Raw genomic sequence first — 26,086 nt, forward strand, 5'->3', positions numbered from 1 at the left:
CAGTATGGGAGTTTGCTATAGATTTGGCTAATGGTTCATCTAGGGATGCGTGTTTCCTTTGCAGAATGAAGAGAGCTCCTTTAAAAAACAGAGCAAACTACTGCCTATCTGCAAAGGAGACCTTCCATACCTTGGCCAAATCTGACCCAACTTTTTGTGGAACGTGCCAACATGTCTCCCTATGGTCTGTTTCTCTGCCAGATCTCAGTTCTGAGGGTGGGTCACAGCTGTTCAAAAGGGGCAGCTCTTTAATTGGGGAAAACTGGTGGTGGTCTGCTGCTGTTCGCTCTCAAAATGGCTGAACTGTCCTTGCGTGCGCTCCCTCCCCGCCAAAAATTAACCATCAGGCGAGAGATGGGACTGGAAAATGTCAGCTTGCCGGGTGAAACACCCGGGCAGAGGGGAGCATCAGCTGTGGAGGCTTGAGTGGAACTGCATAGGACACACACACACCCCCACCCCACCCCCACCCATCCCGGTAGCTTGCTCTGTTAATGCCGCTGTCGCTCTGGGAATACTGAACCAGGCGCCTTCCAACTCCGATCTGACATAAACGTCCTCCTGAGTTTGGAGTTGTCTCAGGCAAAGATCATTTTGGCAATCTTCGGTATTTACATGGCGCCTGTTAGAATCCTATCCGAGCACCTCCTTCAACATACAAACAACCCCCGGGGGACAGGGCAGGGCTGTTATCCCCATTGTACAGATGGGGAACTGAGGCTCAGTGACTTGCCCAGGGTGGCTCACAGGGAGTTGGTGGGCAGTGAATTGAATCCAGGTGTCCCATGGTAGCACCCTACCCTCCGGGCTGTTCTTCCTCCATGCAGCTTCTTCTGCCCAAGGCTATGTCATCGCCATACTCGCCCATCTGGCCTGTGCACTCCTAATAGGGAGCTCATCACTCGGGGTCACCTGAAGTATGAAAGTTTTCAGAAACGGCGGTTCTCTTCCGAGGGCTGGCAGTCCGCTGGCTTTCCTACCCCGGCTGTAAATCTAGCCAATGGAGGAGAGAAAATCAGCTGTTTGAGCAGCACCCGTAAAAATGGGCAAGGCCACCATTATTTATTCATATTAGTTGTTTGGGAGCCCTGGTCATGGACCAGGACCCCGTTGTGCTTGCACTGTACACCAGAAGAAAGGTAGATTGTAAGCTCTTAGGGTCAGGGGCTAACGGAGACAAGAAATGGATACAGAGAGATGGAGGAGCACAAGGAAATAAGACAGAATAATATAATAATAATTGGACATAAGAACGGCCATACTGGGTCAGACCAGTGGTCCATCTAGCCCAGGATTCTGTTCTCTGATAGTGGCCTGTTACCAGATGCTTCAAAGGGAATAAACAGAACAGGGCAATATCGAGTTATTGCTCCCCTGTCGTCCAGTCCCAGCTCTGGCAGTCAGACATATAGGGACACCCAGAGCATGGGTTGTGTCCCTGACCATCTTGGCTAATAGCCAGTGATAGGTCCATCTTCCAGGAACTTACCTAGTTCTTTTTTTAACCCAATTATAGTTTTAGCTTTCACAACATCCCCAGTTGTTCTGGCGCGTGCTTCTGAGCTACTCTGAGGCAGGGCTTAGTGTGCAAAATGACGGCTTTTGTTCTGAAAATGCTGTTCAAAAACCTGAGTTCCCCTTTGAAGGGAAACTGCAGAATGCCTTTCCCTTCTAAACGGTGACCAGAAGTCGAAATAGCAGAACCTTGGTGAACTGGAAAATTCCAAAGGGTTTTGAATTGGGAATGTTGAAGTGGAAAGTCGATTGAAGTCTAGTTTTTGGGGGGGGGTCTGTTTTGTCCGTGTGGATCCCAGAGGCATGTGCGCGCCATGACGGGGTCCTCATGCACCAAACAGCTGGAAGAATCAACGGTTGAGACAGGAATACTTATGTGAAAAATCCTAGTCCTAGTGCTGACCTTGTTGCATGGGTGGATGGGAACAAAAGATCTTTGGAATTCCTGGATGTTGTGTGTGGGCTTGGCCAAGCACATCTAAATCTTATCCGTGCCTTAAGGAATTAACCTATCCTTCCTCTCGCTGTGCTGTGGGTAGAGGAGTCATTTCAGAGCACTCCTGGGGGAAGGGAGTCCAGATCATGCAGAGGCACTTGCAGATGCAACAGCGATGACTTGACAAACCTTTCAATCCGTGAATCAAAGTGCCTGCAGCTCCTGTAGCAAGACGGGTGAAACCACAATAAATATCCACTAAAGGAAGCTGTGTCCACAGCAACTTGAGGAATTGTTAGCAGGAGAAATCAGGCTGTGTTAGAGGCTGTACTGAATCTCCACTGATCTGAGTACTTGCAGCAGCTGTGTTCTAGTTGGGTGGGCGCATGCTCGGCGCACCTGAGCTAGAGAATTCTTTGCCCGCTGTCCCTGTAGGGGCAGTGCTCACACCCTATGGGCCTCCCCTTCTCTGGACGTATGAACAAGCACTTCCCTGACCCTCTCCAGTTCCCTCTCAGTGCCCGGGGTAGAGTTGGAGCTCTGTGTGGTGTTTCTCACCTGGGGCTTTCGGTCTGTTGGAGACATTTTTTCATGTATGTAGCAGGTGGTGGTGTCATGCCCTCCCCAGGGTTCAAGCATTGTCTGTTGCCCGGGGGGTTGTGCCCAGCGGTGATCTCCACACGAGGTGGTGGCTGCCTTGATGACGCACACATTAAGGAAGGGTGCTCTGTCTGCAAGTCGCTCACAAAGAGGACTCGGGTGGCGGGAGGCTTGCGACTGAAGCAGCATTGAGGCTCTGGTCTGATCAGCGAGGTAAGCCCGCGTTGGTCCCAACTCACAGAATTGAGTAATTGGGGCCCTGATAGACTCCACAAGTTTGAGCGTTTCTGCCGACCGACCGGTTCCAGGGGAATTGCCACCTGCCTGGAGCTGCCGTCTCAACCATAGCCCGAGTATGCCTGAGGTTGCTAGGCCATGTAGCTGCCTGCATATAGGTTGTCCAAGATGCCAGGCTGCTCCTACGTCTTCTTCAGACGTGGCTGAAGTCAGTTTATCATCTGAATCGCCATCCCGTGGGCTGGTCTGACTTCCTCTGCTGGTTCTGGGCTCCTTACGATGGAGAGTGCAAGCACAATGTGTGCCCAGGCCCTCCCTTCACTTGGTCACCGCCAACTGGGTCTATTGCCACCGATGCCTCCTTAATAGGTTGGGGAAGTGCACGGAGAGTCATTGAAAGTTCAAGGCCTGTGGTCGGAATAGGAAGCTTCTCAGCATGTGTGTCCTGGAGCTTTGCCATTTGCAATGCCTGCCAGGCCCTTCAAGATCGTGGCAGGGACTCAGTGGTGTGCTTCCTTCCCACAGTACCACCGCGATGCGTTGTGTGAACAGACCCGGGCAGCACACTCCAGTATGCTGTCTCAGCAGGCCATCGGGCTCTGGCAATTTTGCATTGGAAAGAGCATTACTCCGGTGGCTGATCACGTACCTGGGCTCCCCAATCGACTCGTGGATCATCTCAGCAGAACGTCCTCCCTGAATCATGAATGGTCCCTGAAGCCCAGTGTCCTGCAATCCATCTTTTGCGATTTGAGGCGTCCTGATCAACCTGTTTGCCACGAGGGACAACAAGAAATGCTCTTTTTTGCTCCTGAGGAGGTCTCAGACCAGGCTCCTTGACCAGTGCTTTCCACTTGAGCTGGGAATCGGTACTCCGTTTTTTCCTCCAATTCCAATCATCCCACAGGACTGTGCCAAGGCGGCATTGCTCTGTTATGGATGAGGCAATATTGGTTCTCCGATTGCCTAGTGCTGTTGGTTTGGCCTTCCATCTCCCTTCCTCTTCACCCTGGCTCCTGATTCAGCATTGCTGTCAGACTTTGCATCCAGTGCTCAGTGTCCTGTGTCTCAGCATAGATGCCTCATGGTTTGAGAAGGAATAATATTTGGAGGCAGTCTGGCGAGTCCAGCTCAGTAATAGGAATCACTCTACCAGAGTGAGCTATTTGGCCGTAGGGAAAGTGGTTCTCAATATGGGCGTTAGCCTGGGGCTTCATCTGAAGCTGGCTTGTATCCAGGGCATCTGGGAGTACCTGTTATGCCTTCAAAGAGACAAGGTGGGAGGAGGTAATCTTTATTGGACCAATTTCTGGTGAGAAGTTTTCAAGCCATACAGAACTCTAAATGCAAGATGGACCAGATTAGTAGTTAGCACATATTGTAAGGGACCATTCAAGGGAGAGTGGCCTGTTAATACCTCTGTACGACTAGGACAAAAAGGGAGGTAATAAGCCATAAGCCCAGTGTCTGTGTGTTCAGTCCATGAATTTTAGTGTCTGCAGAGTTATGAATTTAAGCTCCCAGGCCAGTCTTTGGAAAGTGTTGTGCAAGTTTCCTTTGAGGATCAGGACGGAGGTCAGACACGCTGATCCGAGTACCTTTCCCAGACCTGAAGGAGAGCTCTGTGTGGCTCTAGCTTGTTCCTGTCTCCAACAGAAGTTGGTCTAATAAAAGCTGTTACCTCACCCACCTTCTCTCTGATATCCTGGGACCAACACAGCTACACTTACACCTTCAGTCTTGTGCTTAGCTCAGTGAGAGCCCACCTGGCAGCGATTTCGGTGTTTCATCTGCCCATTCATGGAAGCTGGGGATGAGGTTTTCAAAAGGGAGTCTCTTGTCTCCACCTGCCAGTTAGAGCTGATTCCTTTGTGGGACCTGAGGACTCCCCTGGGGCCTCCATTTCAGCCTCTGGCAACTTTTCTCCTTTGTCAGAAAACTGCCTGCCTTGTGGCAATAATGCTTGCAAGGAGGGCGGCTCTGTTGTAGGCGTTGATGGCCCCTTGCGTGTCGTTTTTTTTTTTTTTAAAGGCAGAGTGAGCCTGCGGCTGCACCCTACGTTTTTATCCAAAATGGCGTCCCAGTTTCATTTGAACCACGCTACATATTTTACCAGTGTTCTTCCCTAAATTGCATTCAGCCCAGAGGAACATCTTCACATGCTGGATGTCAGGCAGAGTTCAGCTTTTTGTCTGGATAAGACCAAACCTTTCTGCTCCTCGTCTCATCTGTTTGTCTTCCATGCAGACCCAAGGACGGATCAAGCAGTCTCGAGCTTTTAGGCTACAGCAGTAAGGTCCCAGGCTGCTCTGGTTAGCACAGTGCCTGGAGCGGGTCTGCAATAAATGGATAAAAAGCCGGCAGGCTCCTTCAGGGGGGTGGAGGCCAGGCAGAGCAGGTATAGGGGATTCAGGTGTAGGGGGCCGTTCAACTCTGCAGGCCTGGCAGAGGACAGTGAGTGTGCTGGGGGAGGTGAGGGCTGGTGCGGCAGATGGCTGCAGCGCTTTGGCCAGGTTGGAAACTGGGCAGCAGGGGGTCAGAGGAGGAGCGAGCAGCTGTGGTCTAGCAGGAGAGGCTGGTGGGGGGTGGAGATGGGCAGGGAATCAAGCCATCAGAATGGAGCTGTACTGGGGGGAGGCAGAGCGTCTGGGCAGAGTGCTGCTATATAATTACTGTAGGGTCAGTCTCTCCGCCTTTCAGCTGCTGCAATTCCCTGGCATAGTCTCTCTAACTACTCTGCTAAGCTTCCATGGATCCAGAGAGCTGAGGCCAGGCTTCTCTTGCTTCAGGAAGCTGGCGTGTCCCCTCCACCTTCTTTGCTTCCTAGCCCTCTGCTCCCTGACCTCCAGCACCTTGCCTGGCTGTCTGAACTCTCCATGGACTCATTCCACTCTGCTGCTCGGCATTCGCGTCCCCTCACTTTGCTCCTCCCGTTCTGGCCTCTGTGCCTCTCCTCTCCTGCAGCTCTGCACGCTTGGGGAATCATCCCTTGCTCATGCTCCCCTGTGTAGCTGGTGCTTTGCTCTCCGCTCCTCTCAGCCACCGAATCATTTCCTCCTCATGTTCTGCTTCTAAACTCTCCTGTTCTCCAGCTTCTGTCGCTCCCTGCAAAGGCCTTCATGCCACCAAGTGAAAGCCACACGTTGTGTGTTAGAGAACGCTAGCTCCCTGCAGTCAGCCTGGTAAAGGACTTGCAGAGTCCAGGGAGGCTCCAGCGTGTTTCTCCTTGTTGGGCGATTTAAAAGCTGCTGTTTGTTCTCCTGGAGAGTAGCTTGGAGCAAAAACCCAACGCGAAGGCTGGAGGAGTGTGATCTGGCAGCTCCTACCTGCCAACAATGCAGGAGTCGGTCAGCCATACATATTAACTGATACGTACTTCTGAGTATCAGGGTCAGCACATACCTAAGCTGAGTAACTGCATGATCATATTGCCATAAGCCTCATCACATCCCCCACCTCACTGAATCTACACCAGCCAGCGTGTCCTGTGTCAGTTCAGGTCACGTATAGCTCATCTCGCTGTTCTCTAAGCCTCCTTGCATGCTTCTGGGTGCTGTAGAAATAAATTAATGCACATAGCGCTGGTGTAATGTTGCTCGGGATTCGCTCTATGGGGTCAGACCCATTGCCCACTCAGCTTGGAGTCCTGCCTCCAGCGCTGGCCTTTCCTGACGCTTCAGAGGAAGGTGAAGACACATGAATCATGTGCCTGGCCTCTTCTGCAATGTTGTACAGAGAAGGTGGGATCCCTTCCTGACCCCTACAGCAATGTTTATGCCCAGAAGCATGAGACTTGATTCTCATTTTAGCATGCAGACTGCTTTGGGGAGGGTTCTGTCAGCAAAACCAAAACTCCAGGTCCCGGAAGGGGTTGAGGTCCTTGGTAATAAAGCTCCCTGGAGGGATGTTATCTTTGCTGAAAGGAGCCCAGCCAGTCCTTGGTGTCTGTTTTAATTTTGAGCCATATAATCTTGTTATCCCTTTGACTAAGCACGGTTTGAGAGATTGATTTGCTTTCTGGGGCAAAAGTGCTGCGAGTTATGGAAGCCTGTTCCTTTTTATTTCTCTCTCATTCCCCACCAGTGTGCGGTGGAAGGGACAGGCTGGAGAGCTCCAGTCTGAGAGAGAGAGAGAGAGAAGGGTCTGTCAGGCTTGCAGAAGTCAGGTCAGAGCTGTAATGTTGCATGTGACAAAAACTGCTAAACAATTGAAATAAAATGAAAAGCCCTGGGTGTCCTGCTCAGGCCTGCTGGAATCCTGTCTCGCTTCAGCACCAGTCTTCCTCGTGTTCGGTTTGTTATGGTTTGCCCCAGTCCAGATGAGCCCCAATGTGTTAACCACTGTCCAAACACTGAAGAGACAGTCCTTGCCTCGCTCTGTCTGGCTGTGTCCCATACCCGCACCTCTCCACAAGTAAGCTCAGCTCAAATACTGGTGTCGTGATGTGAGTTCCCTGCCTATATTTGATATCAAGGTGCCTACGGGCTTCATTCCAGACTCAAGAGCCCATTGTGGTAGGCCTTGTACGTGCAGAGAGGAATAGCACAGGGTCCCCTAGCATCTTGGCTGCCAGCTTGAATTTGCTCTGGCTCATTGCCTGCTGTGATCTAGCTGAACGTTGCCAGTGCCCGATGCTCTTACAATAGATTGGAGCAAAGCATTCTTCCCCTGGGTTGCCCTGCTTCGGGGGAGAAGTCGGTTGTCTGGCATTGAGATGGCGCCACTCCCCAAGGTGGCAGAGGTTGATGCAGGGGCTTGGAAAACTGTGATGCTTTAAAGTGCCAGGGCTGTCTGCATATCTAGACACATGGGCCCGCTGACCTTTCCACTCCTGTAGAACCAGCAGCACAACCAGCTCCTCTGGGCTCTCAGGTAGGAACACTGAACAGCAGGGCCCCTGCTCCTTCCTTCTTAACTTGCCCTTGTGTTCCCTATGCCAGCCTGAGTTTACCAGGGCTTCTCAAAGCCTCTGAGTAGGGACTGTCTGATGCCCGGTGTCACCTTCCCCAGGCTTAGCGGCTGGACCATGCTGCTGAGTGCCTGCATGCTGAAGTGCCTAGCCTGAGAGAGGCTGACGCTGGGCTTGGCGCTGCTGGTCAGGTGGGCATGCGTGTGCTGGCCTTGCACATGGGGTGGATACAGTTGGGATGGGTGTTTGATTCTTTGCACACAACCAGTATTCACCTCTGTATCTTTCTCCATCTCCAGGTGATGCAGGTGCTAAACGCAGATGCTATTGTGGTGAAGCTGAACTCAGGAGACTACAAAACCATCCATCTGTCCAGCATCAGACCACCTAGACTGGAGGGAGAAGGCACCCAGGTAAGATTCCTTTGGCCCTGTGCTCTGTTTTCAGGCGAGGTGACTTGTTTCAAGTTAAAATAGGACTCCGGCCTGGGGAGGGGACGAATCCCTGAACAGCTGGATAGCTCCTCAAAGTTCCCTCACTACACAGGGCAAAGCTTCTGGCAGCTCCATTCTGCGAGGGCATTGCTATTCTGCCTGCTCGGGTCCTTGAGGGGTAACTGCTGTATAGAAGATGCGACTCTTACCTAAAACAGTCCCCTGAGCACCTGATGCAGAAACCCTCCAGGAAGGGTTCCAGAGTGCCCTGCCCCCTTGCTCTAGGGGAAGGTCTTCCAGCACGTTTAGCATAAACCCCACTTTGCTCAGCTTCGTCCTCTTCCTCACTGAGACCACCTCTGCCAACAGGGTGAAACAAGGGCTTTACAATGCAGAGAAGGAAACTACTGAACATGTTAAATCCTCCTGCTTTTTCTGTCATCTTCCTTCTTGCTCAGCAGGGTGCTGGTTCCCAGGGCTATGGCAATAGAGAGGAGGGAATGGGATTATTGCTTAACTGGGGGAAAATGATGTCTCAAGAACAGTTGGCTGAAGCCAAACCCGAGCAAAACAGAGGTGATGTTAATAGGCAGCAGGTTTAAAATGAACAAAAAGAAGTAGTCACATAACGCACAGTCAACCTGTGGAACTCCTTGCTGGGGGATGTTGTGAAGCCCCAAACTATAACAGGGATCAAAAAAGAACTAGATAAGTTCACGGAGGGTAGGTCCATCAATGACTATTAGCCAGGCTGGGCAGGGATTGCTGTTTGTCAGAGTCTGGGAATGACTGATGGGATGGATCGCTTGATGATGACCTGTTCTATTCATGCCATCTGAAGCACTTGGCATTGGCCTCTGTTGGAAGACAGGATACTGGGCTAGATGGACCATTGATCTAACCTGGTATGGTGGTTCTTATGATGCTGATGGGTAGAGGAAAGTATTTTGAGGAGTTGGCAGCCAAGTTGCAGTCTCCTCTGATCGAAGGGTCACTTGGTCAATTCAGTCTGTAGTCGAGGAGTTCTCCTGTACTCCTCGCTCATGCTGAGCTCTCACGTTGCAACAGCTGTAAGTGATGCTTTCTACGGTCGCTGCTTGGTGGGGAGGCTCCATCCCATCCTGGCGGGTGAAGATCTGGCCCAGTTGTTCGTGCCTTTGTCATCTCTCCGCTGGAGGACGGCAATGCAATATACCTGGGCATGAAACCTTCAGCACTTAGGAAACTCCAACTAGTAGCAACTTCTCAGCAACACGTGCTACCACAGATGTATCCCACCTATGTCCTATGCTCTGTACACTGGCTTCCCACTATATTTCAAAGCCACTTCAAGGTCTTGGTCCTTACCTTCAAAATGCTCCATGGTCTGAGCCCAGGGTACCTAAAAGATCATCCAGAACTCTGGGAGGTTGACTGTAGCCAGCAACTTCTCTGGCCCAGTGGAATGCTCTAGAGTAAGAGTAAAGCTCATCTGTGCGGAAGACTGCTCTTGGGGAACTTCCTTCCCGTCTCAGACCACCCCAGGGCAGGTTCTGAGGACCATCACAAGCCTGACTGCCTTTCCATCCAGGTGCAAGACCCATTCCTTCGACCCCCCGTCTCTAATAAAAACACAGAACAACAGGTGCACTCCTTTAAAAACAACACACAAAACAAACGACTAAAGCTGACACTCCACTGCACATGCATCTGCCCTGGGGGAGAGGATCAGAGAACAAACACAGTGTGACAGATGTGTAGCTATGTGGCTTAATGCACTTCTGGAAGGCACTCAGATACGACAGTGATGAGAGCAGTATAAAATGGATCTAAATGAGAATAGGACCGGTATCCCCACTGAGACAATCCCATTTCAGTGCAATTGTAGTTATGCTTTCCTGTACCTACTCTCCTGGCGTTGGTATGTGTGTTCTTGTGATCTTCTCCCCAGTAAAAGGGTTACGGCACCCACGGCCATACTTGGATTTGATTTTAGCACTGCAGAAGGCTGCACGTGTAGTGCCCCAGAGACAGAGCTCTGCGTAAGCATCCCACTGACGAGCAACGCTGTCGCTAGGGCTGAGAAGTGCTCATCATCAGAGACTAAAAAGCAGGGCTTGGAACTCCTCAAAATGCCAGTGGGGTGGAATGTCTCCTTCTGTTCCCAGCCCAAAGGTTTTTGGGACACTTTTGGGAATTCCATCAGGGCCGTGGTTTAGTGTCGGGCTTTCTGAGACCTCAGGCAAACGTCAAACGTTTTGTTCTCTGGCTCAGATGACTTAAAACATCAGACTCACGTGGACTCCGTAATCGGAGCAAGGTGTCGACATCTGGTTTAAAAATCCAGACGATGGAGGTCTTGAGGAAATGTTGCACTGTGCCCGCCCGGTCCAGACTCCACTCATTTTAACCTATCTCCATCGGAGGCCGCTTGTCAGTAAGCATGAACAGCATGAGCACTGCTCACTGAACCGTAGCACTCCACGTTAAAGAGAAGGCATCGCTAGTCACACAACAGCTGTGTTTTTCTCAGTAGAGCTTGCTGCTTAACCCCTGCTGTTTCTCTGCCTTTTGGTTAAGGCACGGGAGTATGGTTCTAATCCTGCCTCTGGCACAGACTTTGGGCAAGTAATTTAATTTGTGGCTCTGTTCCCTGTCTGTAAAATGGGGTGAGGGTACTTCCTTGGCTCCCAGGGGTGTTGTGAGCTGTGGGGATGGGGGCCATAGAACCTAGATACTGCCCTGTTACCCCTTATTGCATCTTATCTGCAACTGGTCTGTAAGTTCCTGGAAGCAGGGGTATGTTTTTTATATTATAGTAGCTCCCAAGGACCTCCCAGTAAACTCTAAATTCCAAAGCTTTTAGTGCTTGTAGCTGAACTTGGTCACCTATTGTGTGGCTGTTCTGATTCATAAGAATGGCCATGCTGGGTCAGACCAGTGGTCCATCTAGCCCAGTATCCTGTCTTCTGACGGTGGCCAGTGCCAGGTGCTTCAGAGGGAATGACTAGAACAGGTCATCATCAAGTGATCCATCTCATTGGCCATTCCCAGCCTCTGGCAAACAGCAATCCTTGCCTGTCCTGGCTAGTAGCCATTGATGGACCTATCCTCCATGAACTTAGCTAGTTATTTTTTGAACCCCGTTATAGTTTTGGCCTTTACAACATCCTCTGGCCAGGAGTTCCACAGGTTGACTGTGTGTTGTGTGAAGAAATGCTGCTTTTTGTTCGTTTTAAACCTGCTGCCTATTGATTTCATTTGGTGACCCCCTAGTTCTTGTGTTATGAGAGGGCGTAAATAACACTTCCTTATTCACTTTCTCCACACCAGCCATGATTTTATAGACCTCTATCATATCCCCCCTTTGTCTCTTTTCCAAACTGAAAAGTTCAAGTCTTATTAATCTCTCCTATGGAAGCTGTTCCATACCTGAAATCATTTTTGTTGCCCTTTTCTGTACCTTTTCCAATTCCAATATATCTTTTATTGAGATGGGGGGGACCAGATCTGCACGCAGTGTTCAAGATGTGAGTGTACCATAGATTTATAAAGAGGCAATACGATATTTTGTCTATTTTCTATCCCTTTCCTAATGATTCTCAACGTTCTGTTAGCTTTTTTGACTGCTGCTGCACACTGAGCGGATGTTTTCAGAGAACTGACTCCAAGTTCTTTCTTGATTAGTAACAACTAATTTAGATCCCATCATTTCATATGCAGAGTTGGGATTATGATTTCCAATGTGCATTACTTTGCCTTTATCAGCACTGAATTTCATCTGTTGTTTTGTTGCCCAGTTACCCAGTTTTGTGAGATCCCTTTGTAACTCTTCACAGTCCGCTTTAGACTGAACTACCTTGAGTAGCTTTGTGTCATCTACAAATTTTGCCACCTCACTCTTCATCCCTTTTTCTAGATCCTTTATGAATATGTTGAACAGTACTGGTCCCAGTACAGACCCCTGGGGGGGGACACCCCATTTTACATCTTTCCATTCTGCAAACTGACCATTTATTCCTACCCTTTGTTTCTTATCTTGTAACCACTTTCTGATCCAGGAGAGGATTCTAGGGATGAGCCCAGAAAGAATTTTTAGTAGGCGTTTATTCCATAGTATAACGCTGAATTCAGGTTAAGACTTCATATGCTTACAAATTAAGACTTCGTTTACCTTTAGCAGCATCTACTCCGCATACAGTCACTGATCAGTGTGGTGTGAAAAGGGACTCAATGATCTGTGCGGTGCCGTTAAGGGAGCCCTACCTGGTCTCATTGCACGCAAGCGCACGCAAAACAGCCAAAATCCTGTGTGTGTTTAGGGGGCAGAGTCAGGGTTGCTGTGGGAACCATCACTTGGAAATGCCTGACTTCTGTGATGTTGCATCAATTTGTATGCATGGAATTATGAATAACTAAGATTAGATGGCTCCTCCTGCTGTTTCCTTTGCACCCTGGTGAATTGAGCATCCCCGTCACATTGCAGGAGGGAAATGTGGCCAGGTTAGAGGGTATCGGGTGCCAGTAGCTGACTGGCAGGGAGCTCACTTTCCTTAGGTTACATGGCCAGAGCGGACCATTTCGGTTAGCTTGTCTGCTGTGCTGTGTAACACGGGCCATCGAACTTCCTCTCAGTAATTCCTAGAGCAGATCTTTCAGGAGCATCCACCCTGGGTTTAAAAATTCGTGATGAATTCCCCATGACCCTTGAGATTGGCCTTGCCTTGTTGATCTGTGCCAAGGTGGCACCATGATAGCCCTGCGTCCTGCAGAACTGTCCTGTGACCTGTTCTGAGGCAGCTCCCCAGCTGAGCGTGGGTCATGGTGCTGCCCCTCAGCCTCGCTGAGCAGAATGCGTAGTGTCCTTGTCCAGGAGTCCGCTTTCCCCTCGGCCCCCGGCAGACCAGCGGGACAGCTACATCCCTGAGAGTGCTGCCAGCTCCAGGCTTTGCCTCTGCATGAATTTGCAAATTCTATTTGCTCACTTGAAGTAGTGTCGTCCAGAGCACAGGGGTTAATGTCTTTCCGCTCTTCCGGGACAGTGTCTTCACCTGCGCCATCGTCACTGTGTCTGCAGGTGATTGACGTTTACTGCTGAGCTGACCTTCGAAACATACCCCTTGCAGCCCTGAAATCGAGGTCCATGATCAGGAGCACTATTCTCTACCCACCCTCAGGGACCGTTACCGAACAGTGTCCCAACCCTCCAGCAGCATTATGCCGCCCTTTCCCTTCAAAGTTCTTGGATGCATTTTTGTTTCACCTCAGAGGCTGGCGTTGCAGCTGGCTGTGTTTAGGAAATGCAGTGCCATACACAGTGGCACCCGTGAGCCGACCTCTGGAGCACTAGCCTGATAGAGTGGCTTGGGGCCAGCTGTGTGTCCTGTTTCCAGATGGGAAACTCCATTTGAAACAAGCACAGTGGCTGGAACAATCCCAGCAGTTGCCTGCCTGGCCGTGCATACAGTTTAAAAACACACCACACATGCAAGAAAGCTTCCTGCTCTCACCAGGTGCTGGTCCTTTCCTGGCTTCTTACAGCAATGCTGTAGTGATCAGTCCCATAACATACGGCCCTGTACACACACACCACTGCAGAACAGACAATGGCATTCTGATAGAATTGTCTACGCCAGCAAACCCCTGTTGGCATCATTGTGCCCTATCTATCTCTGCATCCAGGTCTGTAAAACAATGAGCTTCCTGGGTACGAACTTTCATTTAGCAAGGACATTGAGTCCCCTGCGTGTTGATACCACAGCGGGTCAGTCTGATTTGCTTTCCCTTGATTAACGTTCTTCACCTGCAGCCAAGTAGCTCTTGAACTTCAATCTGTTCCCATCTGCTCGTGCTGACTGCTTCCTTCCTACCTCTGACACCGTCCTGGAACGCCGCGAGCAGGTAGCCTGTATTTGATGATGGCTGCCCGTCTCTTCCTCCTTCAGTCCTTCTGTAAAACTCTTTTCAAGGCCCACAGGTGCAAACTCACGTCAGAGAAGTGCTGTTCTCCGCCTCTTCCTCTGGATTACCAGGTGTGTGTCTTTGGCAGGCGCGCTGCTCAGTCAGAGGTTCCCAAAGCTTTTTGCTGGTGCGGCTCCATTTTAATGCAGTGTTGCTTGCCGGGGGACCATAGACCGCACAGAGGGTGCCGTTCTGCTCCACAAAATGGCATTTTCCACGCTGGCTCTGGATCACCCTCCGTTCCTCCTGGCCTTGCATGCGCTGCACATGCGAGCTCGTGCTGTGCGGAGCGACATGGCGACGTCCTCCACGTGCTAGGGATTGCCATGGTCCCCTCTGCTGGGGGCTCAACTCGTGACCCACAGCATGGCTACTGCCGTGCCGAGGGCTGGGGCTCTGGGGCGTGCAGCAGCGAGCATGGTGTCCGTGTGCTCAGTAAATAGCAATTTCTCAGGAAACTCCTCTTGCTCGTGGTGTAAACTGCAGGTCCCCTAGCACCTGTCTGAAGGCCGAGGGGCGTTCCCAGCTTGATTCGCAGACAGCAGGCTCTGTGGGGCAGGAACCATGTGTATGTGCATAGAGCTCCCGGGATGACTGGGCCTCGTTACAGCTGGGGGCTTCGGGGAGCCGCCGGGGGTAGAAGTAAATGAAATACATCCAGCCTTTCCCGATAACTGATGCTGAAGCTGTGGCCTCTGAGCTCCAGCTCCATGCAGGGCAAGCCAGCACATCCGCTTCCTGGCCGGGAGCAGGAGGTGAGAAGAGTAAACGCTGGAGCAGCTTGCTGTCTACGGCATGTTCCTGGGAGCCGTATGCCTACAGAGGTGAATGATTTAAAATAACTGCACCTGGCTGCAGGGCTCTGGTCGTGGTCAGTCTGTAGTGGCATGGCCATTGCAAAGGGGGATTGAGTCCCTGTGGGTTCCTGTTGTCACCTCCCCGATGCTTTGGTTGCGGGAGGAAAGGGAGGGGCTCTGAGAGAACTTTGGTCCTCTGCCGCCTTGCAGTGCTGGGCTGGCTCCTGCTTTTGGCAGGGGCTGGCTGGACACCACTCCCGCTGGAGCCGGTCAGCATCGTTCTAGGTCTTCTGTCTGGGGTAGGGGGAGGCTCCTAGAGGCGACAGTCGTAGCAGTTAGAGATGGGACGTACCTGTCTGGCCCATGCATCCATCCCCATGGTCCGGGAAAGTTCTCCTGCCTTCTCCGGAGCTTTGATCTGATTGTTCCACGTGCCTTGAGCAGTGGGGCTCTAGCGCTTATCCCAGGAGCCCCTCCACAGTCTCACGCATCTGGCTGGATGTACTGCAGGCTGTCTTCTCTGCTTGGTTTCATCCTGGAACTCCTGGCTGTGCTGAGTTGGGCGCTGCTGCGCTGTTCCGCTGCCACTACAGGGTAGGGTGCTACCCCCTTCCTCCCTTCCCTCCTCACTCTGCTAAGCTCAGAGCCCCGTCTAACTGAGCTCGCAGTTTCCATTAAATCCCTTCACTTTGGCCTAAGCCAGTTCCTCCAGCTTTGGTTATCATGTCAACTGCTGTTCTCCGAACTCCTCTTCGCCCGCCTCTCACTGGTGCGTCAAACTGACTGGTGGTTTAGCAGCCAAGTGCTCCTGCCAGAGTCGTGGAAAGGTTTTCTCCCTGCCCTGGGGTGAGTTATTGCACAGGCCCCGTCTCTCAGCGTAACCTCTAACTGGCTGGGCACAGTCACCTGGCAAGCTGCTGCCACAAGTCCCTCACATCTGTGCTTTGGATGAGTTCTGCCCCAGCTGCATTAGCTCGCGTTTCCTCAGGTTGAATCTCATTAATTTCCTGCCCATCTTTATTTTTATGTTTCTCATTTCTCTAGCCTCAGTGGGGCTTGTATGGCTGCCTAATTACCTGTGAATATAATGAATGGGACGTTTACCCTCCTCCTTCTAGGTCATTAATGTTAAATAAGGTGGGACCTCGTGGGGCCCCTCTGTCCACCTACCTGAATTTGATGTTGCCCTTTATCGTTACATTTTCAGTCCTTTACTCAGCGTGCAGCCAGCCCACGTGACCAGCCCTCACAAATGTCATTAAGATAATGCTGTAGCAGTTGCTCTGCTAGAATCCAGGCATTATATCCTCCCTGGCGCCGGGCTTCGTAGAAGAGCCTGAATGGCGTGGCGTGGAGTTGAGCAATTCTCTCCAAACGGTATCGGGATTCTCTAAGCGCTGACAAAGGGTGCTCGCGGTCTCTGCCTGCAGGAGTGTGCAGCATAAACTGGCAACATGCTAGGAGCCACGTCTGGGCCACAGCCATCCATTCTATGGCGTAACAGCGACTTTCAGTGACGGGCTAGTGCGTTTGCAGGCAGGTGCATTGCACCTGCCCTGCCGTGAGTTTGCCAAGTGAGGATTCTGGCTTCATTTCAGTTTTTAAAAATGAACAGGTTGCTCTTGCTTTCCGGGCTGTCTGAGAAGGAGCTGCGGAAGTTTTCAAAGCTACGTACCGTAACGGGCATCCCTTGTGTGTGCGCGTGCAGAGGTGAGGAGTGTTTGCATGCTGCACGCTTCCTCTGTCTCCCCATCACCGCTTAGCTGTCACCTGACAGTCTGGGTAACCAGCCCCTGCAGTGCCGCAGCCAGCTGACCAGAACCCCAGTCCCTCGGAGCAGAGCTTTGGCACTTCTTCCCTGGCAGCAAATCTAAGACCCTCAGTTTGGCCTCGCTGTGGAGCAGGTCCTAGAGGCCACTGCTTGCATTAGCTCCGGGGTTGGCTGGAACTGCAGGATGGCAGCAGGCTTGGGCAGGATGTTTCTATTGTGGTAGCTCCTGTAATGTGCTAGGTGCTGCCCTTCTGTCAGAAGGTTCTGCTTTGCAGAGCTTCTTTTGTGGCTTCTGTTGTGGGACCGAGAGTTCCCACTCTGGATCTGGGCCCTGCTTTACAAACCTGCAAATGCGATCCCTAAACCAAAGGGCTTAGTCTTAAAGACCAAACTCAGAGGAAGGGTGGGGGAAGGTGATACTAGCTAGTGCGCTCAGGTCAGCGGTGGGCAGTGTCTGATTAAGGCCAAGTTGACAGTATTCTTATCAGCAAGTTAAAGAAGTATGGGTTGGATGAATGGACTATAAAATGGATAGAGAACTGGCTAGGGCATAGGGCTCAGCGGGTAGTGATCAATGGCTCCATGTCTAGCTGGCAGCTGGTCACAAGTGGAGTGCCCCAGGGGTCAGTCCTGGGGCCGGTTTTGTTCAACATCTTCATTAATGATCTGGAGGATGGGGTAGATTGCACTCTTAGCAAGTTTGCAGATGACACTAAGCTGGGGGAGTGGTAGATACCCTGGAAGGCAGGGATAGGATACAGAAGGACCTAAACAAACTGGAGGATTGAGCCAAAAGAAATCTGATGAGGTTCAACAAAGAAAAGTGCAGAGTCCTGCACCTAGGACGGAAGAATCCCATGCACAGCTACAGACTGGGGACCGATGAGCTAGGCAGCAGTTCTGCAGAAAAGGACCTGGGGGTAACAGTGGATAAGAAGCTGGATATGAGCCAGTAGTGTGCCCTGGTTGCCAAGAAGGCTAATAGCATATTGGGCTGCATTAGGAGGAGCATTGCCAGCAGATGGAGGGAAGTGATTGTTCCACTCTAAATGTGGCCTTACCAATGCTGAATAGAGTATTGTGTCCAGTTTTGGGTCCCCCACTACAAAAAGGATGTGGACAAGTTGGAGAGAGTCCAGCGGAGGGCAACAAAAATGATGAGGGGGCTGGAGCACAGGACTTATGAGGAGAGGCTGAGGGAACTGGGCTTGTTTAGTCTGCAAAAGAGAAGAATGAGGGGGGATTTGATAGCGGCCTTTAACTACCTGAAAGGGGGTTCCAGGGAGGATGGGGCTAGGCTGTTCTCGGTGGTGGCAGATGACAGAACAAGGAGCAATGGTCTCAAGTTGCAGGGCGGGAGGTCTAGGTTGGACATTAGGAAAAAGTTTTTCACTAGGAGGGTGGTGAAGCACTGGAATGGGTTACCTAGGGAGGTGGTGGAATCTCCATCTTTAGAGGTTTTTAAGCTGAGGCTTGACAAAGCCCTGGCTGGGATGATTTAGTTGGGGTTGGTCCTGCTTTGAGCAGGGGCAGGACCAGATACCTCCTGAGGTCCCTTCCAACTCTAATATTCTATGATTCTATGTGTATTTTTGTGGGTTAGTTGGTTATTCCAAAGGGCTCCTCATGTCTGGGCCACGGCAGCCCTTTTACATTCCCATGCTGACTCTTGGCAGCTCCCTCGAGAGAGGTCCAGTCTTGGCAATCCCAGTGAGCTGCTCCCTGCGTTCGTTCCGCGGCCGGTGCCATCTGCAGTGTTCGCTGTCGGCTGCTGTGCCTGTGCGCACAAGTTCAAAGGCTCCCTGAAGTGCAGCGGCTCTGCACACGCAGAGCTCGTGCCATCTGGGTGGACGTCGGAGTGCTTTGATGCTTGAAGAGCTTGTTCAGCAAACCACAGGCACCGTCGCTTGAGGAACCCTTCAGCAGTGTCAATTGTAACAGCTTTTCTGTCTGTTGTTGTTGTTAGAGAGCCATAAAATAGAGTAGGTGGTGAACAGTTAGCAGCACTGTATCGGAGAGAGATGTCTCCATCCAACAGAACGAAGATTGGTCCCTAGGCACCTGATATCGTAGATGGAAACTGACAAACTGAAAATTCAGTGTAATAAAATCCTACAGCTTTTCATCTTCCGCCTTCATCACCCAGTGCGAAATGAATTCTGAATGCAAGAGCTGATAGCGTTTAATATCTCTATCGCTTGTCTGTCGAGTAACATAATGTATTCAGATGAAGATACACCCCCCCCCGCTTCCCCTGCCCATATGCTGGCTCTGCAGGTGCAGCTCAGTGTTGTGGGATGAGCCCTCTGAGATTCAACTCTTCAGCGGGGCTGTAGCATGGCCAGGATTTTAGGCCTTACCAACACTAGCAGAGCTTGGACCTGTAATTCTCCACGGGTGATAGTGATGGTAGAGGCCCTAGTGCTGGCAGGATTTGGGTGTCTACCCTGTGTCACCACACGTGACGGAGAAAGACGAGAGCTCTGTTTATGCTGCACACCCTATATCCTTCCTTCTTCCACCCACACACACACACAAAACTGGTGGTGAATTGAGCCCTGAATTTGCCATGCATGATGCGTAGCCTTAGTGTTTGGATGCACTTCTGATTCTTTCGTAGGCTCCGTGGCTCAATGAGTCTTCCAGCTGACACGCATGCGCATTTCAGCTGCATTATAAGGCGGTTTGATCTGGTTTGCTAGACATCGTGGTGGAAGCCCCAGAAGAGCTCTGTGTAGGTGGCTCGTCTGGGTTGATGCATATTGTCCCACTGACTTAATTTTCTTCCCCTTGACCTCATAAAGGATGTTTGGGGGCCAGTGGGCTGGGTAATGGATTTCTGGTGCATCAACCCTATTTTATGCAGCATGATTGTATTCCTGCGCACACGTGCTTCCAGCCTAGGGAGCTGGGATTCCTTTTTTTAACCAGACCCTGCTTATCTCTCTGCAATGTACCATGTTCAGTGGAAACTTGATTTTTAATTCAGCTTTTTTATCAGATCCTCATTCCCGTGGCCAGCTAAATTATAGCATCTCGTTAACAGGTTTATGTTCTAGAAAGCGACACTTGCGCAATTGATGCAACAGCAATACAAATCCTGCTCCAATCCCACTAGTTATCTAAATGGATATCTTAATTGGTAATGCTTCGGGGGAAAGAGCCAAACACATGGGCCCGGATTTGAAGAGGGAAAAATGGATGGGGGGGAAAAAATCCACTGCCTTTTTGATTTGAAAGTAGGATGTTTTCTCTTCTCACCAGGGTGAGGGGACTGGATCTAAGCAGAATTGCAGTGGTAAATGGGGTTTGAGAGTTATTGGTTGGTTGTCACGGTGGCTCTTGTTCTATATCTGACGTGGACTGGCCAGCTCACCTGCCAAGGTCTGTCCAAGATTACTGTTTGAGGTGATGTGGGATTGGGGAATCGAGACTCCAGGGTTGTGCCTGCCTCTGCCACTGACTTGCTGTGTGACTTTGGGCAAGTCTCCTAAGTTGTCAGCTTCTTCATCTGCAAAATGAGGAGATTGACCTTCTTTAAGGGTTTGGGGGGGGGGGAGAAATAGGCTTGCTTGTACATAAACTGTTGAGTGATCAGAGCTAAGGCAGTGCCGAAAATAGGTTGCTACCTCACAAAACACATCTTGCCACCCTCTCGCTGAGCAGGATCTATATATATCTCCATCCTGCTGCGAAAAGGGATCAAGGAGATCCCAAGGTTGATTGAGGGGCAGCTGCATTAAGATAATACACAGTGAAATTCTGCTAGACTTCCTCGCCTCGCCTGATGCAGGGTGGCAGACATGCAGCCCCACAGGTGCTGGCATTTAATCCTGACAGGGGTTTTGTCTAATTCCTCATCTGGTCCCATCATTCAGCAGAGAATGACCTTTGTGTCCTGCTTTTGGCTTTTCTCACCTCCCTACCGTTGCTGCCTAGCAGCTGAAAGGCAAAGAGTAAAAGGCAGCAGCATTTGGGTAAAAGGTGAGCTTTTCCTGAGCAGCACAGGGCCGGGTGGGCACTGAAATATTGCAAACTGTTCTGTTTGCATGTGGTTTATCTATTTTATTTTGCTTCCCTGTGGTTCTGCAGAAGAATTAGTTTCTCTCTGCCATTTTTTATCGTTTCAGCCCATAGTCTCTGCCACACTTGAGCAAATTTTAGAAAGAGTAATATTTTACCCAAACCCCATTAAACTGCGGTACTTCCTTTCTGCTCCCTTGCTGTCACTTGCTGATTACGAAGATATTTATGTGCAACTAGAAGCAGTTTTTATATATATAAAAAAAAAAAAAAATCACCTGCCTGGTTCCTGCTGGCTTCCTTCAGCAACGCCACAGTGCAGCAGAGACTCCTCCCCTCTGGTGATACCTTGCAGAAGATCTTTAACAGCTTCGCGAACAAGCCTGGTGTGGCAAGTGAGCATTGTCCTTGCTTTACAGATGGGGACGAAGAAGCACAGGGTGGGCAGATGACTTATCCAAGACCACGCACAATCAGGGGAAGAGCTGGGGATAGAAACCAGAGTCCTGGGGTCCTCCACCCCTCCCCTCGGTGCTGTCCAGTTAGTAGACCACATTGGATTAGGACAGCTGTGAAGGAACAAGATGCAGGTGTCAGGGCAATGCTAGCCTGGTGCTTCTATCTGCAGTGAATCCATAGGGAACTTCCATGCCATTTAACAGTTGTGGTAAAAAATAGCTCCCATTTCAAACGCCACGTAACTTCATAGGTTGCATATCTTCTTATAGCTATGGGAAGCAGCTTACTACAGGACCTGGGAAGTTTGATCACAAACCAGTTGACTGGGATAGCTAACATGCCCCCTTCCATCTCTCCTGAAATGTTCAGGGCTTGCAGATTTATCTTCCTCTGAGGTTTAAAAATAGCTATTCAGATAGGATCAGATCACACCCAGCTTTTAACAATTACTAGGCGTTTACCTCGGGGAAACAAGCTTTTTCTTTCTGTGATATGACAGTTCACAATACTTGTTACCGCAAATAAGGTCTTGTTAACAGCAACTCAGGATCAGTTCTCTAGAAGATGCCACTTGGCAGGGCCCTTATTCCATTTCACAAATGGGGACGATTCACCCCTTTTGGGTCTTAAGCATCTGGGTTACAAGAATCTGTTTAGAACTAGCGTTGGGACAGTAACCCTTTAAAATTCTCACTTTTGATGGATTTTATTTAACCATCTTAGACTATTTCCAAAAAAGGGATTGCACTTAGCGCTAAGACCTCTTCCAAATTTACATGAGAACGCCTTGGTTATCCCTGGATAATTGATTTCTGTAGTGCTTTTCCTAAATCTGCCCTGATGTTAACAGGGGCTTCTAGTAGTCTGGCGCCTTCATGCAAAGCCAGGTTCTTTCCCAGAGAACTGTTTCCCAGAACAAATGAGGCCTCTGTACATTGCACTGCAGTCTGTTGCAGGGCTGCTGTTCTGAGGTGGAGTGTTGACCTGCAAGTGAAGTGGTTGGTTTGCTTTGCAAAACCCTCTGGAGTTGTTTAGACGACAGCAGAAGTAATTGTGGTTAAGAGTCAGATGGCAAGTAGAATGGGACTTAAATGTACAAAAGAACTGTGAACGGTTCCCCTAGCCTGTTAGTTTAGGCCTCTGTTGGCAGCAGCACTCAGTGTCTCTGAAAGCAGCTCTTGGATGGCCTCAGGTATTCTTAGCCTTGCCTCCCGTCCCCTCTTAGATCTTCACTGAGCCTAGGCTAGGTCTTCCAGGATGCTGCTTTGTACTTACCTCCTCCCTGCTTGCATCTTCTCGTGCCCCTGTGCTTTGCACACATCCCTGTACCAACTCACCCAATGCCTCGCACTGCCCTTCTATCTCCAGTTGCAGGAGCCAGAAACCCATGGTGTGCAGCTCGCTTCAATTCCTGGCAGCCTTGGAATTTCTTGGAGCTCTCCTTTGGAAAAACTGGCAGGCTTGGAAGCTCAAAGGGCTCCTTCGCCTTCCTCAAAGCTGCATCGTCCTGAGGGAATTGAGCTCCCAGGCAGGCCAACGGGCAGCTAACGCCTCCTCACCTGCACTCAGGCTCCCAGTTTCCCTTTGCTGCATGTTCCCTTCTCTCTAGCTGCAGCCAGACTGTTTATACGCTCTAACGCCTTTTGCCTATTGCTTAGAGATCTCCAGCAGGTCTTTGATGCTGCATTTTACCTTGATTCCTTTTACTACACCCGCCTGTCTCTTTAAAGAGGCAGTGGTGGTTTTTGTTCACTTTCTTGTATGTGAAGTAAATTCCTGTATTGGGTCCAACCCAGGCTATCTCCGGCAGAGCCATGAGTGTGCTCTTTGAAAGGATGTTCATGGCTGTGTGTGTAAAGGAAGCGCCTGTATCTGACAGACTGAGGCTCATTAGTCTGCTCCCTGGAAATCCAGCCTTTTGAGTCTGACAATCCTCAAGGCTGAGTTTTAATACTTGCCTACGAAGTGGAGTGCAGAACTGGGGCAGGGGGGGAAGCAGTAATTAAATTAGAAGCCCTTTGCTGGAACTCTGTGCTCATTTTCCTCCTTCCGATCGTTTGCAGAGTGCAGTGCTGGTGGGTCCTAGTCGACTTTCTGCTCCTCCATTCTTCATGTTGTGTGCATGCATGTAGCGTCCAAAGAATCACACATCAGGTGCAGAACATCACTTCACTTGCATCTAGTCCTCGCGCCTTCCTGTGTGGGATTGTTCCCTAACATTCCTTTGTCCAGCCTGATTGTAAACGTCTCCAGTGAAGGGGTTTCCCGTGGGACACTATGCCATGAGCAAACAAATGCTCATCAGGAAGATCACGCGCTTGCATTTTTCTTTTGCTTCTGTTTTAATATGCTTTGGGGCCACTCTTGGTGTTTACATGCTTCAACTAAGGCAGGAAGGACCGTCTTGTGGCCAGGGCACTGCACTGCACTGGAGCGCTGGAAACCTGCGTTCAATTCCTGACTGCCCTGTGAGAGCTTGAATTGGTCACTAACCTGTTCCCAGTCTGAAACGTGGGGATCGTCCCCTGCCTCTCAGGGATGCTGAGAAAATCCGCTCCAGATGGTACCTAGATAGAAGCCAGTTGTGTCTTTCTCAGAATCTCTTATGCCTTAGCTAAGTTTTGCTCAAGGCTGTTGGAGTTGAGACAGCTTCTTTGATGCTACCTTAATCGGAGCCCGGAGTAAGGCTCATGTGTGACAGATGCTTGGTTGGCATCTCTCTCTCTCGTGGCAGAGGGATAGTCTGTGAGGCTGAGGGCCCGCTTGTGTGAGCGAGTATCTTGTTTCCTTATTTGAGCAAGAGCTGTAGTACAAAAAGCGCACAACGCAGAGCAATAAAAGATTAATGAGAAACAAAGCCATGAACTCATCAGTGTCTCATCTCCACTAAATTACAGTTACAAGGATCACAGTAACTCATCCATGTATCATGTAACAGAACTGATTGTTGCCGGCTTGGCTGTGACGCTCCACAAGCACAGCTCAGTCGGCAGAGCATCGCAGTGTAAAAGGCTAAGTGCTGATGCGTATGCTTTTAATGTGTTCTCAATATTGGCTGCGGCGAGGTGTATTTAAGGGGAGCCAGGAGGGGAGATGGCACTAAACAGAAGCCTGATCAATATTTAATAGAAGCTGGAATAGCTTTCAGGAAGCCAGCATGTGAAGTCAGTGAGTGTTCTTCCAACCTGTTTCCCAGGGTTTGGGGCTAGAAGGCTTTTTCTAGTGTAAAAATGATTAGCTTGCATAACTCTCAACCATTTCCTTCTCCCCTCCCCTCCCTCCTCGGCTCTCTGTGCTCAAAAGCAGGCTTCAGCCATTTGATTAGGGTTCTTTGACTGTGAAGATGCAGCTCTGGGTTGCCCAGAGGGAGATGTGGGAAGCTAATCTTTGTGCGACGTTTAAGCCGGTCACTAGTTCTACAGCTTGCTTTCCACAGAATTTGAAGGTCAGAATTTCCCTAAAAGGTAGGGGTGTGTGTGAATGTCTGACCGGCTCGGTGCTGTTGTTCCCTATTCTCCTGCTGACTTGGGCAAGTCATCTTACCTTTCTGCACTTGTTTGTCATTAAGTAAAACGGAGATGACGAACATCTTTGAGATCTTCATTTGAAAGGAGATAGTCAATGGACCCTGGGTTTTGAGTCAGCAGTTACATGAAAAAGTTCCACTCGTTTACAAGTCTAGCACTGGCAGACAGCATAGAGCTGTCTTTTCTATTACAGGCTTGTCTAGAAATCAGAGTGCTTTTGTGCTAGGTGCTGTACAAACACAACAGTCTCTGCCCCAAAGTGTTTACGGTCTAAGCAGACATAATGTGGGAGGGAGAGCAGAGAGAGAGGAAGAGTTTGGCCCAAGGTGTCACCCAACAGGACAGTGGCAGAGCTGGGAGTAGGCCCCAGATCAGTACCCTCCCACTGAACCATCTTGCGCCTCCTTTTACCGTGGCTGTTCCTGCACTAGATGACTCCTGGGGTTTCCATGCCGCAGTTCAGTGTTCTGCAATAGGGCTTCCTGGCAGTATTCTTGGGAGGCGATGTTTGACAATTTAATAGGTAACCCTGAAATGAATATGGTTAAAACCTTTCATTACTTCTGAAATTATTCAGAAACAAAATTCCATAGAAGTGTGTAATTGTGTAATACAGCGCATTGATCGGGTGGCAGACCTGCTGAAAACTAGAAGTCAGCTGCATGGACCCTGGGCTGGCATTGCCGTGTAGTTTTGCTGTAGCTTTTTTTGATGGAAGATCTTAGCTAGGTACTGATCTCTTCAGGTGCTGTACATCCCGGCCGGCATCCTGGGGAGCCAGTTCCTTGACCCTCCCTCCAGTGTGTTGCCAGGTGTCTGAATTTTCAGGAGCCTGTCTGAGTGGAGTTTTCCCAATCCATGCTGGTCTGATAGTTTGAGCTGGGTACTAGGAGTCAGGACTCACGGGGTCTAATCATGCTTCTGCAGCAGCTTTGTGATCTTCGATCGGTTGCTTAATCTCTGCCTCTGGGTGCCTGAGTTGACACGCTGGAGAATGGATATTACTACCTGGTCAGATGGGATATTGGGAGGCTTAATTATTTGTAAAATGCTTTGCAGTCCTTGGGTGACCAGCATTGTAATAAAAGGGGAAGCAGCGATATTTAATTGGGAGCAATTGGTAAAGCACAGGACGGCCGTATAGATGAGGTTTACTGAAGAGTGTAGGAGTTGCCAGGCCGGATCAGACAAATTACCCAGCTAGCCCAGTATCCTGTCTGCTGTTGGCCAGCCTGAGACGCTTCAGAGGAAGGTTCAAGGACTTCAGTAGCTGTCAACGATGGAATAACCTGCCTGTGAGGAAATGTCTTTTTCTAACCCTGATCAGTGTTTAGCTTATGCTGTGAAGCGCAAAGGTTTCTGTCCCTTGAAGAAAACCGCGCCTGTCTAGCATGTTGTGTGCAAAGGGCTGTTTGTTTTCAGAGCTTAAGTTCTTGGT

General features: G+C 50.1%; 1 protein-coding gene across 2 annotated transcripts in view; it reads left to right on the top strand.

The window, feature by feature from the left end:
* The window catches only part of SND1 (staphylococcal nuclease and tudor domain containing 1), a 412,723-nt gene that overhangs the window by 57,904 nt on the left and 328,733 nt on the right, over positions 1-26,086 (top strand). For both annotated transcript variants that reach the window (XM_067531417.1, XM_067531418.1), the window contains exon 10: positions 7,997-8,110. In XM_067531417.1, coding sequence (XP_067387518.1) covers positions 7,997-8,110 — 114 coding nt within the window. The remainder of the gene's footprint in view (positions 1-7,996; positions 8,111-26,086) is intronic.

This window comes from Emydura macquarii, unplaced genomic scaffold, assembly GCF_026122565.2.
Source record: "Emydura macquarii macquarii isolate MOO-44397 ecotype Brisbane River unplaced genomic scaffold, CSIRO-AGI_Emac_v2 contig_3219, whole genome shotgun sequence".
Taxonomy (NCBI): Eukaryota; Metazoa; Chordata; order Testudines; family Chelidae; genus Emydura; species Emydura macquarii.